General features: G+C 41.0%; 5 protein-coding genes across 7 annotated transcripts; 2 read left to right on the top strand and 3 right to left on the bottom strand.

Moving 5' to 3' along the window:
• The first annotated feature begins 966 nt into the window (after nucleotides 1-966).
• Nucleotides 967-2,254, top strand: LOC129728826 (histone-arginine methyltransferase METTL23). The gene is made up of 2 exons (XM_055687293.1): nucleotides 967-1,174; nucleotides 1,274-2,254. The coding sequence occupies exons 1-2, from the start codon at nucleotides 1,055-1,057 to the stop codon at nucleotides 1,862-1,864; spliced, it is 711 nt and encodes a 236-aa protein (XP_055543268.1). The 5' UTR covers nucleotides 967-1,054; the 3' UTR covers nucleotides 1,865-2,254.
• Nucleotides 2,255-2,368: 114 nt separating this feature from the next.
• LOC129727714 (probable ATP-dependent RNA helicase DDX55 homolog) lies at nucleotides 2,369-4,610 on the bottom strand. Of its 2 annotated transcripts, XM_055685795.1 has the most exons (3): nucleotides 4,477-4,602; nucleotides 4,249-4,385; nucleotides 2,369-4,191 (listed from the first exon to the last, which is right to left on the bottom strand). In XM_055685795.1, the coding sequence occupies exons 2-3, from the start codon at nucleotides 4,351-4,353 to the stop codon at nucleotides 2,449-2,451; spliced, it is 1,848 nt and encodes a 615-aa protein (XP_055541770.1). In that variant the 5' UTR covers nucleotides 4,354-4,385; nucleotides 4,477-4,602; the 3' UTR covers nucleotides 2,369-2,448. The 2 variants fall into 2 exon arrangements, with proteins under 2 accessions (XP_055541770.1, XP_055541769.1); XM_055685794.1 differs by having other exon boundaries at nucleotides 4,249-4,610.
• Nucleotides 4,611-11,490: 6,880 nt separating this feature from the next.
• LOC129731156 (uncharacterized) lies at nucleotides 11,491-17,489 on the bottom strand. Of its 2 annotated transcripts, none has more exons than XM_055690948.1 (3): nucleotides 17,372-17,489; nucleotides 15,850-16,950; nucleotides 11,491-15,358 (listed from the first exon to the last, which is right to left on the bottom strand). In XM_055690948.1, the coding sequence occupies exons 2-3, from the start codon at nucleotides 16,812-16,814 to the stop codon at nucleotides 12,376-12,378; spliced, it is 3,948 nt and encodes a 1,315-aa protein (XP_055546923.1). In that variant the 5' UTR covers nucleotides 16,815-16,950; nucleotides 17,372-17,489; the 3' UTR covers nucleotides 11,491-12,375. The 2 variants fall into 2 exon arrangements, with proteins under 2 accessions (XP_055546923.1, XP_055546922.1); XM_055690947.1 differs by having other exon boundaries at nucleotides 17,298-17,443.
• A 1,544-nt stretch (nucleotides 17,490-19,033) lies between these two features.
• Nucleotides 19,034-20,344, top strand: LOC129730714 (uncharacterized). Its single transcript, XM_055690262.1, has 2 exons — nucleotides 19,034-19,469; nucleotides 19,537-20,344. The coding sequence occupies exons 1-2, from the start codon at nucleotides 19,236-19,238 to the stop codon at nucleotides 20,317-20,319; spliced, it is 1,017 nt and encodes a 338-aa protein (XP_055546237.1). The 5' UTR covers nucleotides 19,034-19,235; the 3' UTR covers nucleotides 20,320-20,344.
• Nucleotides 19,999-21,106, bottom strand: LOC129730715 (uncharacterized). Its single transcript, XM_055690263.1, has 2 exons — nucleotides 20,792-21,106; nucleotides 19,999-20,730 (listed from the first exon to the last, which is right to left on the bottom strand). The coding sequence occupies exons 1-2, from the start codon at nucleotides 20,965-20,967 to the stop codon at nucleotides 20,352-20,354; spliced, it is 555 nt and encodes a 184-aa protein (XP_055546238.1). The 5' UTR covers nucleotides 20,968-21,106; the 3' UTR covers nucleotides 19,999-20,351.
• Nucleotides 21,107-22,843: the final 1,737 nt, after the last annotated feature.

Below are 22,843 nucleotides of genomic sequence, written 5' to 3'. Positions count from 1 at the left end.
ACCCGGTACTCCGTCCTGTCCAACTACTCGACAAAAAATGAACGAAATGAATTTTCTTTTTTCGGTTTCACCGAGCCTCAATGAAAATCCCATAAGGAACTGTCAAAAAGTTCTTTACAATACCAATGCAGCATTTTTCGAGTGGGAACGAGACAAAAGCAGGGCTGCGCAAGTACACTTCCTTCACAAACTAATCAAACAGTGATGTTGTTCAGTTGGTGGTACCATTCGAGTAGTCCATTTTAAATCAACTTTTTCGAAAGATTTCTTCCTGAGTGTTACGTGTGTTTTATGTATGTGGTTCGCACATATACCAACTGTCATTGTAGCGATTTGGAGCGATTTTTATTCTTCATTTAAAAATCGAAGCACAATAATGTAAAATTAAAAAAAAAAATAACGTTTTGCTCAGGAAATTACACAATTTTGGCCTAGGGGTAAGACACTCTTGATATATTGCGAATAATTTCCAATATTCAAAATTAAAAAATATTTACCGTTCCATTTTCGGGCATCCCTCTATCTATATCATAGCTCATTGCTGTTACATCAACTGTTACATTATCGTTGGAGAATGTCAACTGACAGATAAACGATAAATATCAAAATATATCAACCAATATAGACCATTTTACGAGACGTTTCTGAACTCAATTCATGAATGAAATTTTGGCAGAAAGCTCGGAACCACTGAATCAACGCACGAAAAAGCAACATCAATATCACCAGGATCCGTGACATCTGTCAGTTCGTAAAATGGTCTATTGTGTAATATTATCGAAATATTTGTCATGAAAATAAAGGTGTCTAGCCCCTAGATTTTGGCTGATATATAAATATTAGAAATCCGTGAATAGCCAAACAACTCAATTAGAGTTACTCCCAAGCATAAGAGGAACTGTCTAGCCCCTCGATGTTCAAGGTGGTTTGGACCTTTTCAGAATTCACGCTCGAATTGGCAATCGATCAAACGAGTCTTTTATGAATGGTCGTCTTCAAAAGATGCGTTCGAAGAAGGTTTGAAAGAATGTGAAAAACGATCATACCGTCAAAAATGACAAGATTTCATCAAATGGAAAGTAATGGTGAGCAGATGAAAACGTTTGTTTTTGGCAATAAAACTAAACAAAATACGACTGAAACTAGTGAAAAGCTGGAAATTCTTATACCGGAGGTAAATTTGTTAGACTATACAATAATTTCATTCCATTTCACATTGCACTACAAGCGTATGTTTTACCTAAAACTCATTTTTATATTTGTTATTTTTAAGCTTTTACTTCCCGGTTACTCGTTTTACACTTGGCCATCGGCTCAAATCCTCGCCTGGTTTCTGTGGCAAAGGCGAATATCTCTTCTAAACAAACGTATTCTAGAGCTTGGAGCAGGGACTTCACTCCCCGGCATAGTTGCAGCAAAGTGCGGTGCTCACGTAACTCTAAGCGACTGTAGTACATTGCCGAAAACTATTCAGCATATCCAACGCTGCTGTCGACTGAACAATTTAAATCCGGGAAAGGATATTCAGGTTATTGGATTGACTTGGGGATTGTTTCTGGATCAGGTCTTCCAACTGGGACCGATTGATTTGATTATAGGCTCAGACGTGTTCTACGATCCTTCAGTATTTGAGGACATCTTAGTGACGGTATCCTTTCTGCTAGAGGCTAACACAGCCGCTAAATTTTTATTCACTTACCAAGAGCGAAGCGCTGACTGGTGTATAGAAACCTTACTGAAAAAGTGGAACTTGGTGTGCAACGTTGTCAGTTTGGACAATTTAACTGGTGAATTCGATATCGATCCGCAGGAGTTGATGGGAAACCATACTATTCATCTGCTGGAAGTAACACGACACTCTTGAATTTCAACAGTTACTAGCATTGATTTGAGTTATCCGGTAAATAATTTTCACCAGCATGTCTTCCACTGGCGCAATTGCCCGCGGCGTACAAAAACTTTTTATCAGTAATCTACCTTGGACTGTAAGTAAAAAAGAATTATGGACGTACTTCTCTAAATTTGGCCACGTACATTCTTCTAATGTAATTTACGATAAGACAACGGGCTTAAGCCGCGGCTATGGCTTTGTCGTATTCAGTACAAAGGAAGGATATAGTAATGCAACCAGCAAACTGTACCATTCGCTGGAAGGACGAGTACTGCATGTGGAACCCGCTGCTTCGTAGATCAAAGTCGATAGTTCATTGTACTGAGTTATACAATTAGATTATATGAAAAATGTAGAAGCAAACTTCCATTGTCTTTAATTTTAGTGTTCCGAAATCTCACTTGAACAGATTAAACAGTCTCGTTAGAATAGGAGAAACGTCGGATAGAATGATTAACATAACAAAGTGTATTTCCGTTGGTTTTCAAAATTGAATTGACTATTTTGCAAATGATAGAATTATATATTCATATACGCTTTTTTTTATATAACGAATTCTACTTCCGCTCATCGCCACTTTCGCCACCACTACCGTCTAATCCTAATTGATCGTCAAATTCTTCTTTTGTAATTTTTTTCCTTTTCAGTTTTTTCAAAGCTCTTATATCGTTTGCCAGTTCGTTTAGTTCTTCCTGGGAAAATTTCGCCTTTTTCTTCTTAACAGACTGTCCCTCATCATCAGCTGCTAAGGCAGCAGCTTTTCTTTTCTGTTTCTCGTCGCGTCGCTTTTTGCGTGTTTCTTTTCGTTCTTCGCGAGCCATTTTTGCTAGCTCCCAAGGGACAGAATTCTTTTTCTGGATTTTCTTTTTGCTCTTCCATTCACCTGTTTCCTTAAATGTTTGCACCTTTTTTTCGTACGATTGTTGTTTTTGCTTGTCACGATAGACCAGTTTAAACACATCAACTTGTTCCTCTGGACCTTGAAAACTTTGTTTAAATTGCTCCCTCATTTCGGGCATTCTGGGAAGTTGTAGTAGCCCATAGCTAGTGGCAACCTTTCCTAGATCAAGGTCCTTAACCCGCAAGATTAAATTGCATTCATGCTTACTGTAAGCTTGAACGTGGGACACAAAGGCACGGCTTGCCTTATCAAAAACACCACGATCATCTAACTGTAGTCGATGAAGGACTTTGAGCACTTTGCGAAGTTTCTTTGCGTTCGAATCAAGTGATACTTTTTTGAGAGAAACTTTTTGATTGCGTGTGAGAAACTCGACGTACGCATCTTCCGAGGGTAACAACATAATTAATGCCTTTCCTTCTTGGCCCTGCCTCGCCGTTCTCCCAACTCTGTGAACAAAAGACGCTGCATTTGAAGGTGGATCCCACTGAACTACCCAATCCACCTCAGGAATATCCACCCCTCGCGCTAAGACATCTGTACATAGTAGTAAGGCGCAGTCAGATTCCCGAAATTCAGTTAATATTCGATTCCGCTGGGCTTTCATTTTACCATGAAGAGCTAACACCTTCATTGGCTGCAGTAGTTCAGCTAGAGCAATTCCCCAATATTCAACGCATGCGCAAGTCGGAAAAAATATCATGGCTTTTTGTAGTTCCTGTTTCTTGATAAAACTTATCAAAGCGGTCAGTTTGAACTCGGGATCTACTATTACGTAGTAGTTCTGCAATAGTTTCGGAGTGCTAACAGTTGCCTTTTCTTTTACGCTCACTAGTACTGGATTTCTTAAACCAGCTCTCATTAGGTCCTTAACTTCTTTGGTTTGTGTTGCTGAAAACAAACCCGTTCTCCTTTGCCGTGGCAAGTAACCAAGAATGGTATTGATTGTGACTTCAAAACCTAGATCCAGTAAGCGATCAGCTTCGTCCAGGACTAACAATTCCAGATTTCTTACTTTGGCGGGCAAATTAGGATCTCCTCTCCTTTCTAAAAGATCTTTCAATCTACCCGGTGTAGCGACCAAAACATTCGCTCCATCTTTTCTTAGCGAATCAACATCTTCCTCCACAGAGCTTCCACCGATGAGTAACTTTTGTTTAAACTGTTTCAACACATCGTGCTCTAAGAAATCTCCTAACACTTTACTGATCTGTACAGCCAACTCACGCGTTGGTGAAATTATAATTGCACCAATTTCTGACTTTTTCCATGTCGTATCCTGTTGACGCTTGAGCAACAGTTCTAGTAAAGGAACAACGAAGGCTAAAGTTTTACCAGAGCCTGTAACAGCCTCAGCCGCAACGTCTTTATAAGATAAAAGTAATGGGATAGTAGCCGCCTGCAATAGAATTGTTAACAGAATCAATAAAACTCTACTTACATTAATCATGTTTACCTGAACCGGAGTCATTTCACGAAAACCAATCTTGTCAATTATTTCCAAGACTGGGCGGCTAAGTGGTTTAGACAAATCAGTCCACTTTGAGCTTGGTTTGGACATTATCTGGCAATAACATTGGTTTCAAAATCGTACTGGAAATAATGTTATGTTTCAACCATTAAACGACACTATTTTGCGGTAATTAATCGACACTGCAGTGAAGCGGTAATTAATGAAACATACGCTAATAAGGATAAGGTGTGGCGAGATGAACCAACATTGGTCTTAGCCGTCCGATGGACAACACAAACAAAAAAAAAGGATAAGGTGCACGTGGAATTGTTGCTATTTACATGGCCCGCATTTGGCGATGGTATGCAGCTGCAGCACTAATAAAAATGAGCGATTCTATATCGAAGCAGTAGTATCGATATTTAAGCAAAAAGTTTCGAGTGTTCGGTCTCATGAAGGGGAATGGCAACATGCTATCTCTTTCTATGTTGAATGAGTGAAGAGTCTTCCCAACTAAAGTGAAAAGTATATGAAAGTTTTGATGGGCGCCTGCCTCGGGGCTTTATTTCTAATAGCGAATTTCTTTATTCCACTGTGTGCGGGCAAAACTGCCGAGGAATAATAAAACGTCATCGCCATTTAAGACGCAAGTAAGAAAGAGATGCCAGATAATTGTTTACGAACTAAGCACGTGCGGTAGTGGGTTGAAGCTGACAAATTTTACAGTGCGCTTCGGGTAGCAAGTCAGGTCAAAACTGGGTCAAAATCGAGCGAATAAAGAAGGGTTTTGACAGCAGTTAGTGCGCTTCCAGGTCAAAACGAGGTGAGCTGGTGGAATAAAGAAATTGGCTATAAATAAAGCCCCGATATGTTGGCTACTGTCAAAGTGCAGAGTTTAGATATGGCTGCCATCCCTTGGTCTCATACCTTGTTCAGACTATACGTCGCATATCACCTGATATCGCCAGATGATATCGGATATCACCTCGGGTGTTCACATGATTTGACAATTGCTTTGGAAATCGAAAAGAGAAGAAAACAAAAACAGGTCAAAGCAAAAACAAGACAACAAGAGCAATGTAATTAGAGTAGAGATGTTAGCCAGTTGGCTCGCACCAACGCGAACTGTCATATGCAATTGACAAAATGTGCGGGATGACAAGAGCAAAAATATTTCCTTCCTTGTTTTTCGCATGCAACGCGAATTTCGAAATTTGCAGGGTTGCGTCAAATGTCTTTGGGCCGTTTTGCCAACTGCTACAAATCTGTTTTTTTTTGGTTTTCGAACATGATATCCGCGATAGCATGTAGCCCATGTAGCCGAGTTGATATCCGATGACAGCTCGATTGTATGGGATAGCAAGTGATATGGTCTCGATAACTCGAAGCGCCTGATATCAGGTGATATGCGGTGTAGTGTAAACGATGTATAATTCCCGCAAGTGGTAGGTATAGGCCAATGAGATATATATAGGTGAGGAGGAAGAAGACATTGGTCTGTATTAGGTGCTAAAAATAAGCAAAAACACCGTGCTTACAGTTTGTGACGTAGAACTCGCAAAACAAGTAAATGCCATTTGAAATTGTATTCCGCATTGTTTATTGACATAGGAAGGCTTTTTCAGCCGTGAACTGTCGAAACTTTTGAAAAATTCTTGAAAAAAATGTAGTGAACATTGATTTTTGAATATTGTTTTTGGAATTCTATGTCATCAATGTTAACAAAAAAGGGCCCTTTAAACTATTTGCCTTACCTGTTTACAGTTCATTGGGTATAGGCAGTAAGAGTGCATATTACCGTCCATGGTTAGATTGGATCTCTCGGCTCGGTAATTTAGTTTCGGATTTCGAAATTAGTAAGTAAGCAATACAATGCATTTTTATCGTATATAAATATATAGAATGTTTATTACTACTTCATGCTATATTAGTGTATACATTGAGATAGCTGCATAAGAATACGGATTTTATACTTATTTATTATTTGTTTTGTTTATTAATCTTTTTTTTTTCATTGTTCAAAACCTTTTGTAGCGGGTACACTTATCCTTTTTGAAAGATATTCTTTTTTAGCAGATACAGACTATACACACCTAAAACCATTTGAATTTACTTACATGTTCAATACGACCAGCAAGTTAATGTTTGGACAGATCACGGACTGGATATCATACTTCATTTATTGCTTCTCGGAACGACGAAGTCCGAAGAAAAATAATAAAGCATTCTGTCTATCTCAAATGTGCAGAGTTTTGGCATGTCATATTTTCTAGGTCTCATCATGCTGTCCTTCCATATTTTCACCTAGCTACAGCTAGCTGCCTCAGCTACAGTACACAACCAAATGATACTTATTATCAGATACCATAAGCTATTATATGTATAATGGATATTTAATCAATACTCTCAAGTTTAATCATATGTAACCAGTAAATAACAAATCAGTGTTTTATAACATAATCGACTTTCTACCATATTCATGAGGTTTTTCAGACAAATAAATTGTCTTATAAGTATTACCCAAATGTTTTCAAGGTTTGACCTTCAATGATTTCAAAACTCTACTAACGCTAGCTGCTAATTCGTAAATGCTGCAGAAAAAACCCTATTATGTGATGTAGATGCATCCATTTCTTCCCTCCAATCGCTGCCTTGATATCAGGTGATCAGAAATGAAATTGATTTATGCTTCCTTCGAAAATAAATTACAAGCGCTTTTAACACTAACTTTACAGACAAACAGACGTGCCTTTTCGAAGAAAAATCCTGAAAAATCTTCGTTTTTGTTTTCACACTTAGACGCCACCATGTGAGCTTGCTGGCTACTAACTATTTTTTGTAAAAACGTAATCATTTTTTTATAGAAATTATTACCACTATCGCGTCGACTACTGATACAACCACAGATAGAAAGGTCTATAGATTACATTGTTCGGTTTAGAAACAGAGGGAAAAATGAGCGGTGATCCCAGCGAACATCTCTCTCTCTCTCTCTCTATATATATATATATATATATATATATATATATATATATATATATATATATATATATATATATATATATATATATATACGCACTCATCCTTAAGACAGAAGAGTCAAAGTACTCGGAAGTCCTTAAGGCAATGAGAGGCGATGCGAAGCTCAAAGATCTGGGGGCAGATGTGCGTAGCATCCGCCGATCCCGCAAGGGAGAAATGATCGTTGAGCTCCGCAAAGAAGCCAGAAACAAGGGCCCAGCCTATCGGGCATTGGCCCAAGAGGCGCTTGGAGATAGAGTGCAGGTTCGGGCACTCACGTCGCAGGTAACCCTACAACTTAAATACCTGGACGAAGTCACCGAGGCATGCGAAGTCGTGGATGCCCTCAAGGAGCAGTGCGAAGTGGTTGTGGCACCAGAGGCAGTTCGACTGCGCAAAGGCCCAGTAGGAACCCAGACCGCCACTGTCAGGCTTTCGTCAGTAGACGCAAACCAGGCGCTAAAGGTAGCGAGGCTCAAAGTGGGCTGGTCAATGTGCCCACTCAGCATCTACCAGCCGCCGGAGGTCTGCTTTCGATGCTTCGAGCAAGGACACAAGTCCTTTAGCTGCAAGGGGCCTGACAGGAGCTCCCTATGCAGGCGGTGTGGTGCTGCAGGCCACAAAAGCAAAGACTGCGGAGAGCCCCCGAAGTGCTTGGCGTGCGCCGGGAAGCGTGACGCAAAGCACATAATGGGAGGCCCGAGGTGCACGGCCGGTAAGCCGACTAGCAAGCCACGGGCGTGAGAGTGACACAGCTAAATTTGAACCACTGCTTCGCGGCTCAGCAACTGCTATACCAAGCAGTCACTGAGTCGTTGTCGGACATCGCCATAATCTCGGACCCCTACCGAATTCCTTCCGGAAACGGTAACTGGATTTCGGACGGGTCCGGTATGGCGGCAATATGGACGACGAGCAGGTTCCCGGTTCAAGAGATAGTGTCAACTTCAAACGAAGGATACGCGGTTGCCAAGGTGAACGGAGTGTACTACTGCAGCTGCTATGCTCCGCCTCGTTGGTCTACCGAGCAGTTCGCAAGGATGATCGACCGAGCCACCGGGGAGCTGATCGGTCTATCACCGTTGGTAGTGGCGGGCGACTTCAACGCATGGGCAACTGAGTGGGGAAGTCGACGCACAAACCAGAGAGGCCGGATCTTGTTGGAGGCTTTGGCGAAGCTCAACATAGATCTGGCCAACGTCGGCTTGAAGAGCACCTTCAGTAGAAACGGCGCGGAGTCGATCATCGATGTGACATTCTGTAGTCCAGGATTGATCACGAACTGGAGGGTAGACGATGGCTACACTCATAGCGACCATCTGGCGGTCTGTTATAGCGTAGACTGTAAAACGAGACCGCATGTGGCGAGTAGAATTAACACTCCAGCTCCTCGCGGGTGGAGGATACCACACTTCAACGAAGAGGTATTTGCGGAAGCAATTAGACTAGAACACGAGGCAAGCAGAATTCGTAACCCGAGCGCTGATCAACTTGTTGCCATACTTTCGCGGGCGTGCGACGCCACTATGCCTAGGAACCGCCAGCCTAGGCATGGAAGGCCACCAGTCTACTGGTGGACCGACGCGATAGCGGACCTCCGCAGAGCGTGTCTTCAAGCGAGAAGAAGGATTCAACGTGCGCGAACCGACGAAGAAAGGGAAGATCGTCGAGGGGAATTCAGTTCCGCAAGAGCGGCGCTTAAGAGAGCAATAAAAGCTAGTAAACGTGCGTGCTTCGAAAGACTGTGCGCTAGTGCCAACACTAACCCGTGGGGTAACGCCTATAGGATGGTGATGGCCAAGACTAAGGGTGCGATGGCGCCCGCAGAAAAATCACCAGCGATGCTTGAGCGGATCATAGAGGGACTCTTTCCACGCCACGAGCCAAATCCTTGGCCTCCGGCTGGCGAGTCACTTCACCGACGTTCCAGTATCTCAAACTCAGACCAGAGGTGGTCGGCCAACCTGCCGAACACCCAATATATGAGTGACGGCGTTAGCCGTGCCGAGGCAGAGGAGGCGGAAACGGTTACGAATGAGGAACTCATCGCGATCGCCAACTCCCTGAAGGTGAGCAAGGCACCGGGATTGGATGGGATTCCGAATCTGGCTGTGAAGAAGGCCATCAAAGAGGCCCCCAGACTATTTCGGGAAGTCATGCAGAAGTGCCTGGATGACTGTACATTCCCAGACAGATGGAAGCGACAGAAGCTGGTCTTATTGCCGAAGACAGGGAAACCACCTGGTGACCCGTCGGCATACAGACCGATATGTCTGCTCGATACGGCGGGTAAGGTGCTCGAGAAGGTTATTCTCAATAGACTGGTTAGGTACACCGAATGTGCAAACGGTCTGTCGAGTAACCAGTTCGGCTTCCGAAAAGGCAAGTCTACGGTGGATGCTATTCTGTCCGTCACCAAAACAGCAGAGGTAGCACTCCAGCGTAAAAGATGGGGCATTCGCTATTGCGCAATCGTCACGTTGGACGTGAAAAATGCGTTCAATAGTGTTAGCTGGGATTCCATAGCCCACTCGCTTCGGAAACTAGACATTCCGGTGTCTTTGTACAGGATTCTGGAAAATTATTTCCAGAATCGTGTGCTAGTTTACAGCACAGACGAGGGTCAAAAATGTGTCCCAATTACCGCAGGGGTTCCACAAGGTTCCATCCTGGGCCCGGTACTGTGGAATATCATGTACGATGAAGTGCTGAAACTAAAGCTCCCCCAAGGGGTTGTGATCGTTGGATTTGCGGACGACATCACACTTGAGGTCTACGGCGAGTCGATCGAGGAGGTTGAGTTGACGGCTTCGCACTCTATAAGCGTCGTCGAGGACTGGATGCGCTCCAAAAAACTGGAGCTGGCGCATCATAAGACGGAGATTTCAGTTGTCAATAACCGCAAGTCGAAGCAACAGGCGTTGATCAGTGTCGGGAATTGCACCATCGCCTCTAAGCGCTCCCTGAAGCTGCTGGGGGTGATGATCGATGACAAGCTCGCCTTCGGGAGCCATGTCGAATATGCCTGCAAGAAGGCTTCAATGGCTATTGCAGCATTATCTCGCATGATGTCCAATAGCTCAGCAGTGTACGGCAGCAAGCGGAAACTTCTAGCTAGCGTGACTTCGTCCATACTGAGATATGGCGGGCCAGTGTGGTCCAAAGCATTAGGTACTAGTAAACATCGGAGTAAGTTGGAAAGTACCTACAGGCTCATGTGCCTGAGGGTTGCGAGCGCGTATCGAACTGTGTCATACGACGCAATCTGCGTCCTGTCCGGCATGTTGCCTATCAGCATAGCCATTAAGGAGGACGTAGAATGCTTCGATCAACGTGACACAAGGGGCATACGAGGTACCAGAAGATCATTCTCGATGATCAGATGGCAGCAGGAGTGGTCCAATTCCGCGAAGGGTAGATGGACGCATCGACTTATTCCGGATGTATCCGGATGGGTCGGGAGGCGCCATGGAGAAGTGAACTTCCATCTGACACAGATTCTGTCAGGCCATGGTTGCTTTAGGCAGTATCTACACAGATTCGGGCATGCGGGGTCCCCCATGTGTCCCGAGTGCGCGGATGCGGAAGAGACTGCTGAGCATGTCTTCTTCGTGTGCCCTCGTTTTGTGCATGCGCGGAGCGACATGATGGTAGTGAGCGGGCCAGACACCACTCCGGACAACCTAGTTCGGAGGATGTGTAAAGACCCAAACATTTGGAGGGCGGTTTGTACAGCCGCCTCTCAAATAGTTTTAGAATTGCAAAACAGGCGACAGGTTGACCACCGACACGCCAGTGTTAGCTAACGGCCAGTCTCCAGGTTAGTTAGCTAAGTTAGCAAAAAGACCTAAAGAACCAAGAGGGTGCACAGAGCACAAAAGCCGCTCCCCGAAGCAATACCTAGCGGTGGTCCCGGGGAGTATTATGGGCTGGAGACTGAAGGGGTTTTAGTGGGTCCGGTCACTGATTCAAACCAACCCCACACTCCCTGAGGTTGGTCACCTCAGGGGTTTGGATGCAAATTTCCCCTTCACCTGAAACAAAAAAAAAAAAAAAAAAAAAAAAAAAAAAATATATATATATATATATATATATATATATATATATATATATATATATATATATATATATATATATATATATATATATATATATATATATATATATATATATATATATATATATATATATATATATATATATATATATATATATATAAGAACGCTATTTGAACCACGACTACGATATACACACAATACTATATGATGACATCCCTGAAAAAAAATCACGGGTACCTACAACTTTTGAAAAACTGCAAGACACGAACGAAATTCAGAAAACAATTGGCTCCGTGAAATATTATTTGCATTACTCTAATTTAGAGCAGCACATCAAAGATTGCTATCTGAGCAATCGAAGTTGGGAGTTGGGTTTCGCAGTAAATGCTTCTCAGCTTCTCCAAGAAATATAAATCATTATTCACACTTAAATTTGAACACCTTTCAACAGTGCCGTTCATCACGAGGGGATATCATATAAACCTGAGAATATAAGCCAGCTGTTGAATCCAGATTTTCAGAATCCTTTATCAATAATTCGCCTTTCTAAATAAAAAATTGGTTTTACGTGGTCCTGCGTACATGTGTCTCAAGCACGACTCTGTTTTTGGTATAAAACATCTTGTTTTCCAATAACAGCAGGTGAAGTTCTATGTTTTTAGGATACGCAGGACCCTCAGGATATAACCTTGAGGCAATAAACATCATTACTGTAATCCTATCGGCCTACCGGGGCTTTGTTTCCCCAACATTACGGGATTACAAGTGGGTTCAAACTTTGTCGCTTAACCTTATTAGCAATATTATGAAGTGTTAAATATAGCAAACATCCGGGTAAAATCAAAGTTGATGTTCAAAGTTCTGAAAATTGCTATCATTTCATTAACAAACTACAGAAGCGACATTTGTTTGGGAGATAGGTTCTAGAAAATCAAATTCTTTCCGACAGCACAAATCAATTTCATTCCACATAATTTCAGTAGAAATGTCATATTTGCACCTAGCTGTGCCCTGTTCCATATTATTTTTTTGTCTGAGATTCAGCGTATAATCATGAAAACGGGTTACTGCGGCGCTTCAACGAACCGAACTTTTTTTCTGCCTCCAACAGCATTTTCTCATTGCGAATCACTTCGAAAGGGGCAATTTTCATTAATTTACTTCCAACATTTCCACTGCCAGCTTGCCGACTTGTAGCTCCGCCAGTAGACAACGATTCATCCTCTCCCAGTTCGTCTGATGGGAAGTCTTCAAAGCTCATGTTACTGAATCCCATTTTTTTGCTAGCCTTCGATGACTGCGGTTTACCAATCGGTGGCGAATCGTATATGTCCACTCCGTTATTTCCGCTACTTGATTTATCCTTTTTGCTACTTTTGTTTGAAACCTTACGATAACCGCCAACAACATTCACCTTAACTTTTTGGCTTAGTTTGACTGGGATAACTAACACTGAATTTCCACTGTTAGAACTCGCTGCAGGTCCCATTGTGGTATGTGAAGGATCATGCTTAGCTGTTCCGCAGGTGGTAGCTGAGGCTGTATCCCTTAAGCAGTTGTATTTAACTTTTTCCTTTTTTCCTAGAAAGCTGCTACTACCACCCCCACTCGTTTTAGAGGAACTCATTATTATGACAGAATCACTGCTATCGTCATAATCGTCCGATTTTAATTTCCGACCATCGTCATCGTCAACGTCATTTGGATCGAAATTTACATAGTTTTCGCTTGGTGCCACAAAACTGGTCGCGCTTTGCGTTATTTGGTTATAATTGATATAGCTATGACGTGCAGTCATTTGGGAACTTTGTTGGTGTTGTTGAGTAGCTGCAGTAGCAGGCAACGGTGCTTCCTGTTGTGCAATCGGCATACTTGACCTAGCACTTGGAATGATGTGAGTTAGTGTAACCGAGCCTGGCTCTACCGTCACCGTTGGGATACAGACTGGCTTTGAAATAGCGACAGGTTGAGAGATGATAAGTGGGGGAAATGGTTCTAAACCAAAAAGGTCGATGCGAGAATTAGATGTTTCTCCACGCTGATTGCCCGATTCCGGTACTATAACAGTGTGCGTAGAGGGAGCGGGCGATGTAGCAAACATGTCTACTTCTGGTTGAGATCGTTTTTGTGCAGGTTTGATGGGTGTTGATGTGAAAAAATCCGTTGCTGATGCAACTTCCGGGGAAGGGGCAACCAATACAGGTGCTGGCGGATAATTTTCCGGGATGGGATGTACCTGCGGCATATATTTAATACTGGATCGTTTCGGTACTGTTGGTTTTCGAAACGGCGCTAATGCGAAAGGATCCAGCTCGATGTCATCGTCATCAAAGTGCTGCTTTTCGGTAACGTCTGTAAGAGATTCGGGTGTAAATGGGTCCATCAGTGGTTCGTCCCCACTGGATTTGTTTTCCGGAGCAGATTCGTAATCTAGTTCATCATCTAACAACAATGGTTTGTCACCTTGAACCATATCTTCCTCTCCTGAATTATCTTCATCAATAACACTATGCTTAGAATCATGTTCTCGTTTTTTGATTTTTATCCTCATTACAATTCTACTGGTGTTATCTTCGTTAGTGGTCACACTTTCACATTCAGCGTGATAGGCACTTGAACCGCATGTTTTAATGCTCTCACTAATACAATCATCAACACTACCGTCATCACAGGCCGTTCGGTTGAATTGCCTTGTTGATTTACTGTTAGCCACTTTTCCAACGTCGTTATGTTCTTCGACAAAATCATCATTAGCTCTTAAATCACTGGCAGATCCTATGGAATCATCAGACTCTCCGTCCTTTTGTTTCTCCCCTACCGAAGTTTTTACAGCTCTTTCTTTACCTTTGCTTTTTTTCGGGTCATCTCGAAGGACTACTTTACCTCGTAACTTCTTGACTAACTGTACGTTTTTAATTTGTCCTTTATCGACCTTATGGTAAACTGCCTGAAGTTTTTCTGGTATGTTGCTTTCTACAAACTGCTTAAAGCTTTGTTTTTTTGCACCACCACCAATTCCAACTCCAGTGTCAGGGTAAAACTCCGAATCACTATCATCGGACGTAATATCGTTTGAATTGAGCTTTTCATATTTATTTCTATCGTCTATTGGTAACTTAATAAAACTTGGTGATCCCTTTTCACCACCACTTATTAAGTCATCCAATTTAATTCCCAGCAAAGACGACTTATCAACCGCTGCCGACCCACTTAAATCCATACAGTTTTCCATGGTACCATCTCCGTTCTCCTCAGACCGACCAGCGCCACCACCAACAGCTGAAGTTGCAGGAATTAAACTTTCTTTTCCAAGAACTGAATTATTTCCCACAGGGCCACTACCCCCGGTAGAATGACGATGCCATAAGTTACCACTACCGACTGCAGCGTTGGAGATGACTCCACCCAGTTTCGAAGTCAATCTGGATGAACGACCTGTTTTGTCTTTCAATCTTTTTGGCAACGTGAAAGGCGCCGATCCAAATGGATCCTCTTCAGGAACAACGTCATGAGTAGGAATAGTTAACGTACCTGCAAATCCTGTCTGCGATATAATCGGTAACGAGAAACGTTGATGCTGCGGATGCAAAAGCCAACCTGTGGGAACCGCTGCAACTCCTTGTTCTGATTTAATTTCTTCTGGAGAAGTTACAATGGATGTCTGGTTACTACCATCCAAACGCAGTTTATCAAATTCCGCACCAAACAGTTGATCCTCAGTTAATGTAGAACTTGGACTAAAAGATGAAGGATCGCCGAAAGGATTCCAGGTTGAGCTGGAGATTGGCGAAACTAGAGATTTTTCACTGTTAGAGTTACTCAAAGCCTGCTGATGTCGTTGTGAAGCGCCTGGAGTTGCACCTGTTGGAAATAGGGTGGTTGGTCGGAGTCGCGCCGACGAGGACGAGGATGACGGTGGTTCCTGTTCAAATGGAGACAACAGTGATGCTGGTGAAACGGCATTGGAAATGTCTTTCACAGTTGAAGCCTCCAAAGCAGGAACAAACAGGTTATTTGAGTCCGATTGAAAAAACCTGCAAGTGAACACAGTTGTTAACAAACGGTTAGATTAGAAATGTTAAGATTATCGTGAAAATAAAACGAATTGAAGTTCGCAGAATACAAGTTAACACGAAATATCGTATAATTTGAAATGTTTTATCTTGTTCATAAATCCAAAACATGAGTCATAAAAGCCCTCCCAGCTGGTCTAGAAGCATGCTGCAGTATTCGTAATACAATAAAATTAATACAATAAAATTGTAGCACTAGACCCGCAATTATCATGTATACTCATAGCATTTCTGATAAAACTATTATTGTTTAGAATGCGTACATGTTTATAAAAAAATATAAGCAGAGTAGAGCATTTTGCAAAACAGCTCAACTATTTTACTGTATTACTGAAGGGAACAGTAACATCGGCACAATTCGAAAGGAAATGGCAAATCAAGTTTATAATCAATCCAAAAAAAAGTTTCTTTAGTTTTGAAATTATTTTGATTTAATTAAAAAAGCAACTTACCGGTATCCCGATCCAGTAGAGCTACGATGCTTATCACCACCACTGATTTCTAATTGCAGCTGCTCTTTGGTAGCGGGGCTTTTCTCATTCAGCTTGGTTAAAGGAAAATTGTCACTGAAGTTCGCAACGAAGACGTTTTTTTCGGGACAGATCACCTCGGAACCCAGTGTTGGTGAAACGTTCTTCGGCGAAGGATTCAAAGGTGGCGGACCGAGTTGAAAACCTGATCCGGTATTGGTTTGTTGTGCTTTTGGACGTGATCTAGGTACGACACTCGTTCCGCTGGTGGTGGCTGTAATTGTTGTGTACTGTGTTTTACGTTCTGCAGCTTGTTCTGAATTACTGCTTTTGGCAGGCTGAGCTTTCGATCGATCGACCTTTAACGGATTATCTTTTCCAGCGATACGGAATGCTAGTTCACAAACCTGGTATATACTGGGACGGTTTTCTGGATCCGGCTCTAATAATAAACGTATTAATTGACAAAGCTCAGGGGAATATTTGTTTTTCTCCGGGATGTTGTACTGACAGTGCAAAATTGCCTTTGAACTTTCGCCGAACGGCATTGCTCCGAAACAAAGTCTAAAAAGTAAACATCCCAGTGCCCATATGTCAACTTTTGTAGTAATGCTGTGGCCTGAATTCAAATCTAACATTTCCGGAGCACGGTAGGCTGCAGTAGTGTGTTTTTGAACTTCATCCTCTACTAATTTTTTGCCGTGTGCAGCAGGATTCAAAAACCGTGTAGTAGCTGTATCTGAATCGGCCAAAATAAAGCGTCCCATATCATTTTGAACTATATTTTCAACCTTTAGATCTCGGTAAATGATAGGAGCCTGGCAGCAGTGTAACTGAGCCAGCGATTCACATACATCACAAAAAATTTTCAGCACTTCATATTCACTAAAGCCGGCATGCCCCCTTCCCTTGATCAGCACCGCTAGTTGACTCTTATGATGTGGCATAATACAAAGTAAATGATGTTGCTAAAGTACCGAGAATCCACAAATCCATTGCCTCGCAAAAGCGAATATTTAAACTTACACTCAGTTTATGGAACAATTGTAGCAGCAGTGTCAGTTAATTCAAATACCGTAAAACCTGAGAACAGACGAAAAGGCAAATACGTTAATAGGTAAAACAGAAAAGAAAGCGTACAATGTTATGTATGCCAACTTGTGTATTTCATATTTAAAATACAGAACGGTGGTTTTAGAACAGATACCTTAGCTGAGGTTGGGTTATTTGTAATTATTTACCGAGAGGACCAATAGGAAACAACGTATTAGTTGAATTATAATTAGTTGAACGCCCACGTAGCTCGAAAGCGTAGATGAAGTAATGAGAGCCGTAGGAGCATTAATTTTACCACAGAAAAAATCATAAAAAAACAGATCGTTGCTGCCGTAGCGAATAATAAATTAGCATCTTTTGCCTAACCTGCTTACCATTTATGATTTGTATAATCTTTGATAATATTGACTGATAAGAATTAAATTATACGAAAACTATCCACACGTACCTAACTTTATGCAACTTTCTAAAATTCACCTAAGCTCGGTGAGAAATTCACTTCTAACTATTTGACAGATCATTTAATTGTGATAGCATAAATTTTGCATACACTTGAGGCTCCTCGATTGCCGGAGGGTTCCTGCCCTGGAAATCGAAAAAGCGCTGTCAAATCTAAAAACCGACAAAAAGTCTAGCTGGATATGTGAAAAGGGTCAAAGTACCAGCATAAAGATAACAATAGCAAATTTTTATATTCCACTTTTTCCGATTTACGACACAAGTAAGAATGGGATTACTTCATGAACCAGCTCAGCAGGTCAATACTGGGTCAACATCAAGCGAATAAAGAAAGGTTTGACAGCAGGTAGGTTGGCTCTAGGTCCAGGAGAAGAGCTGGTGGAATAAAGAAATTCGCTATAAGTAAATCGCAAAAAACGCAACAATCAAATCGGCTTTTCGTTTGCTGATAGTCAAAGAGGTAAGATGCATTTGGTAATCCCGGAGCGTGTTGCGTGATTCCTCGACTCTGGATTCCGGATCAACATCCGCACCCGGGCTATTCCGATTAGCTCGTGAAAATTAAAATTACAGGTATTCCACCGAACGTAAGTTACATTAGAAAAATGTGTACAGATGTTTTACTTTTGCTTATGCGAGCAAAATTTTTTCGAATCTAGATACAGAGAACAATAAAAATACCCAAATATGCTTATTTTTGATGTTAATCAGCCCTTCTGTGCGGAAAGGTACTTTAAGGTCAAAGTGATTTATCTACTTTTGAGTACATGCCTGTACGGAAGTCATCATTTAGATACAATTAGGTTATTTAGATATTCACCAATTTCTGATTTTCATATATCAGTTAAAAGAGCGTAATTTTCTGAGCCAAACGTGATTTTTTAAAGTTTTATATCTGTTCTTCGATTTTTAAATGAAGAATAAAAATTGCTCTAAATCGCTTGAATGACAGTTGGTACATGAGCGAACCAGGGATACCGAACGTGCAGATTTGTCTGCAAAACGCAGATTTTTGGAGTCCGTGTGCAGATTTTTATTGATTTGCAGATATTTGCAGTTTTCCACGGTTTCTGCAGATTTTTGTCAGAGTCTCCTTATATTTGCGCAGATATTTTTAAAATGTGTGCAGATTTTTACAGACTTTTGCTTGTGCGAGCGATTTTTTTTCGGATCACGGATAGATTGTTTTCAGATTTCGAGCACATTTTTCCGGATTTTCGAGCAGTTGCAGACATTTTTCAAAAACATCTGGCATCTCCGGAGCGAACAGTCATTGTAGCGATTTCGAGTAGATTTCAAGTAGTTTCAATTCGGAATTCAAATATCGAAGAATAACGATAGAAAATTTTTGAAAATCACGTTTTGCTTAAAAAATGCAGCTCTTTCAGATGATATAAAAAACTGATATAGCTAAACACACTCTTTATAGATATATAGAATAATCAGAAATCCGTGAATAGCTAAACAGATTTCACCAATTTTCATGCGTATTATTTACCCAAACCAGTGAAAACTTTCAGGTTTATGTAAATTTACGTTGTTTTTACGTGTTCGCATGGTAATATTTTCTTTGTGTGTATATTTTTCAGATTTCAAGCAGATTTTACCGTTTTTTCGAGCAGTAGCAGACATTTTTCAAAAACATCTGGCATCTCTGGTTATAATACAGTGCAGTTTTATCGGCAACGGAATGTAAACGAATTGATTATTTATTTGTTGTTTTTGTACCATTTATGTTCTTAAGTTAAGAAGAATAACAGTATCTTTTAAAAGCTCTAGAAAGATGAATAAGCTGCTGTGCCATTCAAAACAATCCTGCTGTCATTGATAGCAGAGATTGTAGAAAGAAGAAGATGAATAAGGTGATCGTTATAAATAAAGAGTTTCATCAACTTTGTCTAATTGCAAAGATTGACATGAGTACACTATCCATGGATGGCAGTCGTTACGTTTGCGGTTCCAATGAGGAATCATGTATTTTACAAAGTCGCTTGGATGGAACCACTTCGGTACAACTTGATAGAGCCTTGGATCAACTAATCGATTTCTCTTGGGACGACGAAGATGAAGAACATGATGCTATGTTGGTATGTTACTGCTGAAAACTGTTTTAATCAGTGTACGTTTAGTAGCTTATAATTCAAAAAATTGCAGGCTCTCTTCATTTGCACAATAAAAAGAGACAACTTCGCCTTGGCTGAGGAACAGCTTGGAGAACTTATTGATAACAAACTATTTCAACAAGATCAGAGCACCAACTTTATTCTTTATGATTTGAATTATAAAACACAAACATGTTGTTGTCGAGAAGTTATCTGTAAATTGTCGATGATATTGAATTTTGGGTTTGCCGAATTAAGATGTGAAAAGCCAAGTGTTGGAAGACTGTTGGAGATACTTCACCAGCTGCAACCATTTACCAGCACTGACGATAAGGACGAGGGAGTCGATTCTTTTTTACAACATGTGTGGGCCTACAGCATCAAAACCGGTGCAATGGATTTAATTTCGAAACTAGTTCAAATATACCCTTTACAAGTAAATTTAATGATCGATAAGATTATGAGTTCGGAATTGTTAGAAGCTGAGTTTCTCTCTGAAAATGAAAGCTACAACTTGCTGACATCAATTATAAGTATTCCTGAAGTGTTCAAACATGTCAGTTTACGCTTAGCACAAATGAGTTTGGAATCGAACGAAAAATCTAATACTTTGATAAATATTCTTGTAAAGTTTCTAAAGTCGAACTTGTCGAAAAGTAAGTTTATAAATATATATCCCTTAGAAATACGTTCGATTGTCGCTGTACTTAATGAAGCAATACATGCTGAAGATCAGCTTATACTTGATCTTGTTAATGTAGTCAGAACTGAGTCGCACATAAACTTTATTATTTTAGTAACTCATTTTCCTATCTTCATACATTTAAAAAAATAAAAGATTCATACAGAAATTAACAATATCCGCATTTATGAGTTTTGCGTTACTAGTTCTAAATGTTTGTTAATTCGCTTCAATCGTAAATTGCAAGATATGACTTCTTTAGCTTGCTGAACTGTTTCATAATATTCTACATCAAGTACTGGTTTGTACATATTACTTGCAAGATTCCATTCTTTTTGGAACCTGCATTCCGATAACGGAGTTTCAATTTGTTTTAAATCAATTTCAGTTTTAAGCTGTCGAAAATAGCAGATTATATCCTTACTGCTTCTAACTGCGATCTCCGGGGAAGCATTCAAACTTACGCAACCATACACTCTAACAGTTGAATTGGAATAAACAGGCCCGTGGTAGTTTTCGAATAACAATTGCAGCTGACTTGTTCCATCCGGCAGTTGCAGGTCACTTGGGGATTACAAATATTGAACATAATTATTGTGGGAGATTTACATAACGTAATGCTTACTTTGGTAAACTTGGAATCATCAACGAATCTAGCATGTCTGAACTTCGTTTCAGGTAACCGATCACCGCACATTTTCCATAGTGCAGCATTGTAGGATGCTCCACTAATGCAATCTCTTCCACTAAAAGTGGTTCATAGTGTTCGCAATAAACCGGAACTTGGAGATTGTAATTCATTTCCTTGACATTTTTGCTCTCACTTTGCTATACAGAAATAACGGACAATCAACTTGATGCTGTTATAAGCATAATAATGTCTGAACCCTGCTCGCAGGCAAAATGGGCAAAATATGTATATGTTGTTATGGTTGTGATCATCACTGACAAAGAAAATTTCATTTGATGTAAAAATAACAGGAGGGTTGTGTGCAAAGCCACGACCGCAAGTTGAAGTAGAATACTTTTACAAGAAAGATGACCCGGCTGCTTGCGTGTCAGCCATTTTTTCTAGTAAATAAACGTTGACTTATCAGATCAATCGAATTTTGCGCTTCAACAAGGATTGACCTTTTTTAATAATATAGTAAGTTGCTTGTCATGGTTGGGGCTTGACAATTTTGAAATTTTGAGATGAAATTTTTTCGGATGTCGTGCCCATGACTGAAGGAAAAGATAATTCAGTACGTTTTGAGACACGAACATGAAGTAAAATTTATAACTTTTACAAATTTAAAAACGTGAATTAACTCATTAGAAAATATTTTCATCCTGATTTTATTTCATCCTGAAAAGGACAATTTGTTGTTCATTTTAGTATCGGATAAGATGCCGATCACATCTTTGCGTTATCACTGACAGTGTGAATAAAATATTCCTTGTGATTAAATAAACAGTAAAAAGCTGATTTAACACTCAAAACTAGACAGCTCACGTTTTGTCAAAATGAGTCAACTTTTCTTTGAGTGCATTTACTAGTGCCCACTATCGCACAGAGACTGCATTTCACTAAAGTGCCTCACTGCATCAGCCGCTATCGATACTTAGATCCGCTGCAACTAGTTCGCTATCCATAGACATGCCACAGTTGTGGCCGCTATACGCTGCCATTGGTATCCACTGTCCCTGCATCAGCTGGCCCAGCTGCTATCATTACTGGATTCCGCTGCAACCAGGGCCGGCGGTTGATGTGGGTAGTATGTGTAGTAGTACCCACTCGGAAAACATCCCTGTGGGTACTTACCCACACGGAATTATTGGACAAAACCAACAAAAATTCAATGTTTTCTATGTTCGAAACAATTTTACCGCGCATAATTTTTTTATTAATATCATTAAGCGAGATATTATAAAGCTACAGATTTCATGCATTTCTTAAAGATTTCGATTTCGAAAATTTCAAGAACTACTCTTGTGCATTTTTTTGTTAGTCAAAACAGTTAGATTTTCACGATTATAAGTAAAGTCTAACCAGAAAACTGCTTAAGCCTGAGTTATGGATGGGGACTATTTTTGAGAAAATAAAACTGTTATGCCGTAAAGTTTGCATTAAAAAAATGGACGAAAACTGTCGTTTTTCGTGGTTTTACCTTTGCACGCACTGACGAAACTACCCATGCAGCATGAACCATAGTAACCCATGAGTCAGCAGAAAAAAATTGGCTCGAATTCTTAACGTGATGGCGAAAAAAGTAAAGCTATTTCGTTCAAAACTGTGCGCGTTCAAGGAACGGCACCGTGCCGCGTCCTATACGGACATCGTGCGGCATTTTGTGGACGCCGGATACACCCGTTCCGGCATCAACAAGACCGTAGCACTTTTGGACAACTATCAGAGTATCCAAAGAAAGCCCGGTCCCGGTCGGCCGGTGATCCTGGGCGACAAAAACTCTAAAGGATGCTGAAAAGGAAGATCTAGGGAAAAGTGGATACATCGCTACGTGCGCTTGGCCGGGAGATCGGTGCAACCGGCCAAACAGTAAAAAAATACCTGGCGAACATGAACATACAACGGCAGTCCCGCCCACTAGTTCCGGAGCTGCAGACAATGACGCAGTGACAGCGGCTTAAAAATATACCAAATCGATTTTCCCGGCTAAACACACCCTGGATGGCA

The sequence above is a fragment of the Wyeomyia smithii genome, chromosome 3 (genome assembly GCF_029784165.1).
Source record: "Wyeomyia smithii strain HCP4-BCI-WySm-NY-G18 chromosome 3, ASM2978416v1, whole genome shotgun sequence".
NCBI lineage: Eukaryota > Metazoa > Arthropoda > Insecta > Diptera > Culicidae > Wyeomyia > Wyeomyia smithii.
The sequence above is the reverse complement of the archived record's forward strand: the minus strand, read 5'-3'. Positions and strand labels throughout refer to the sequence as shown.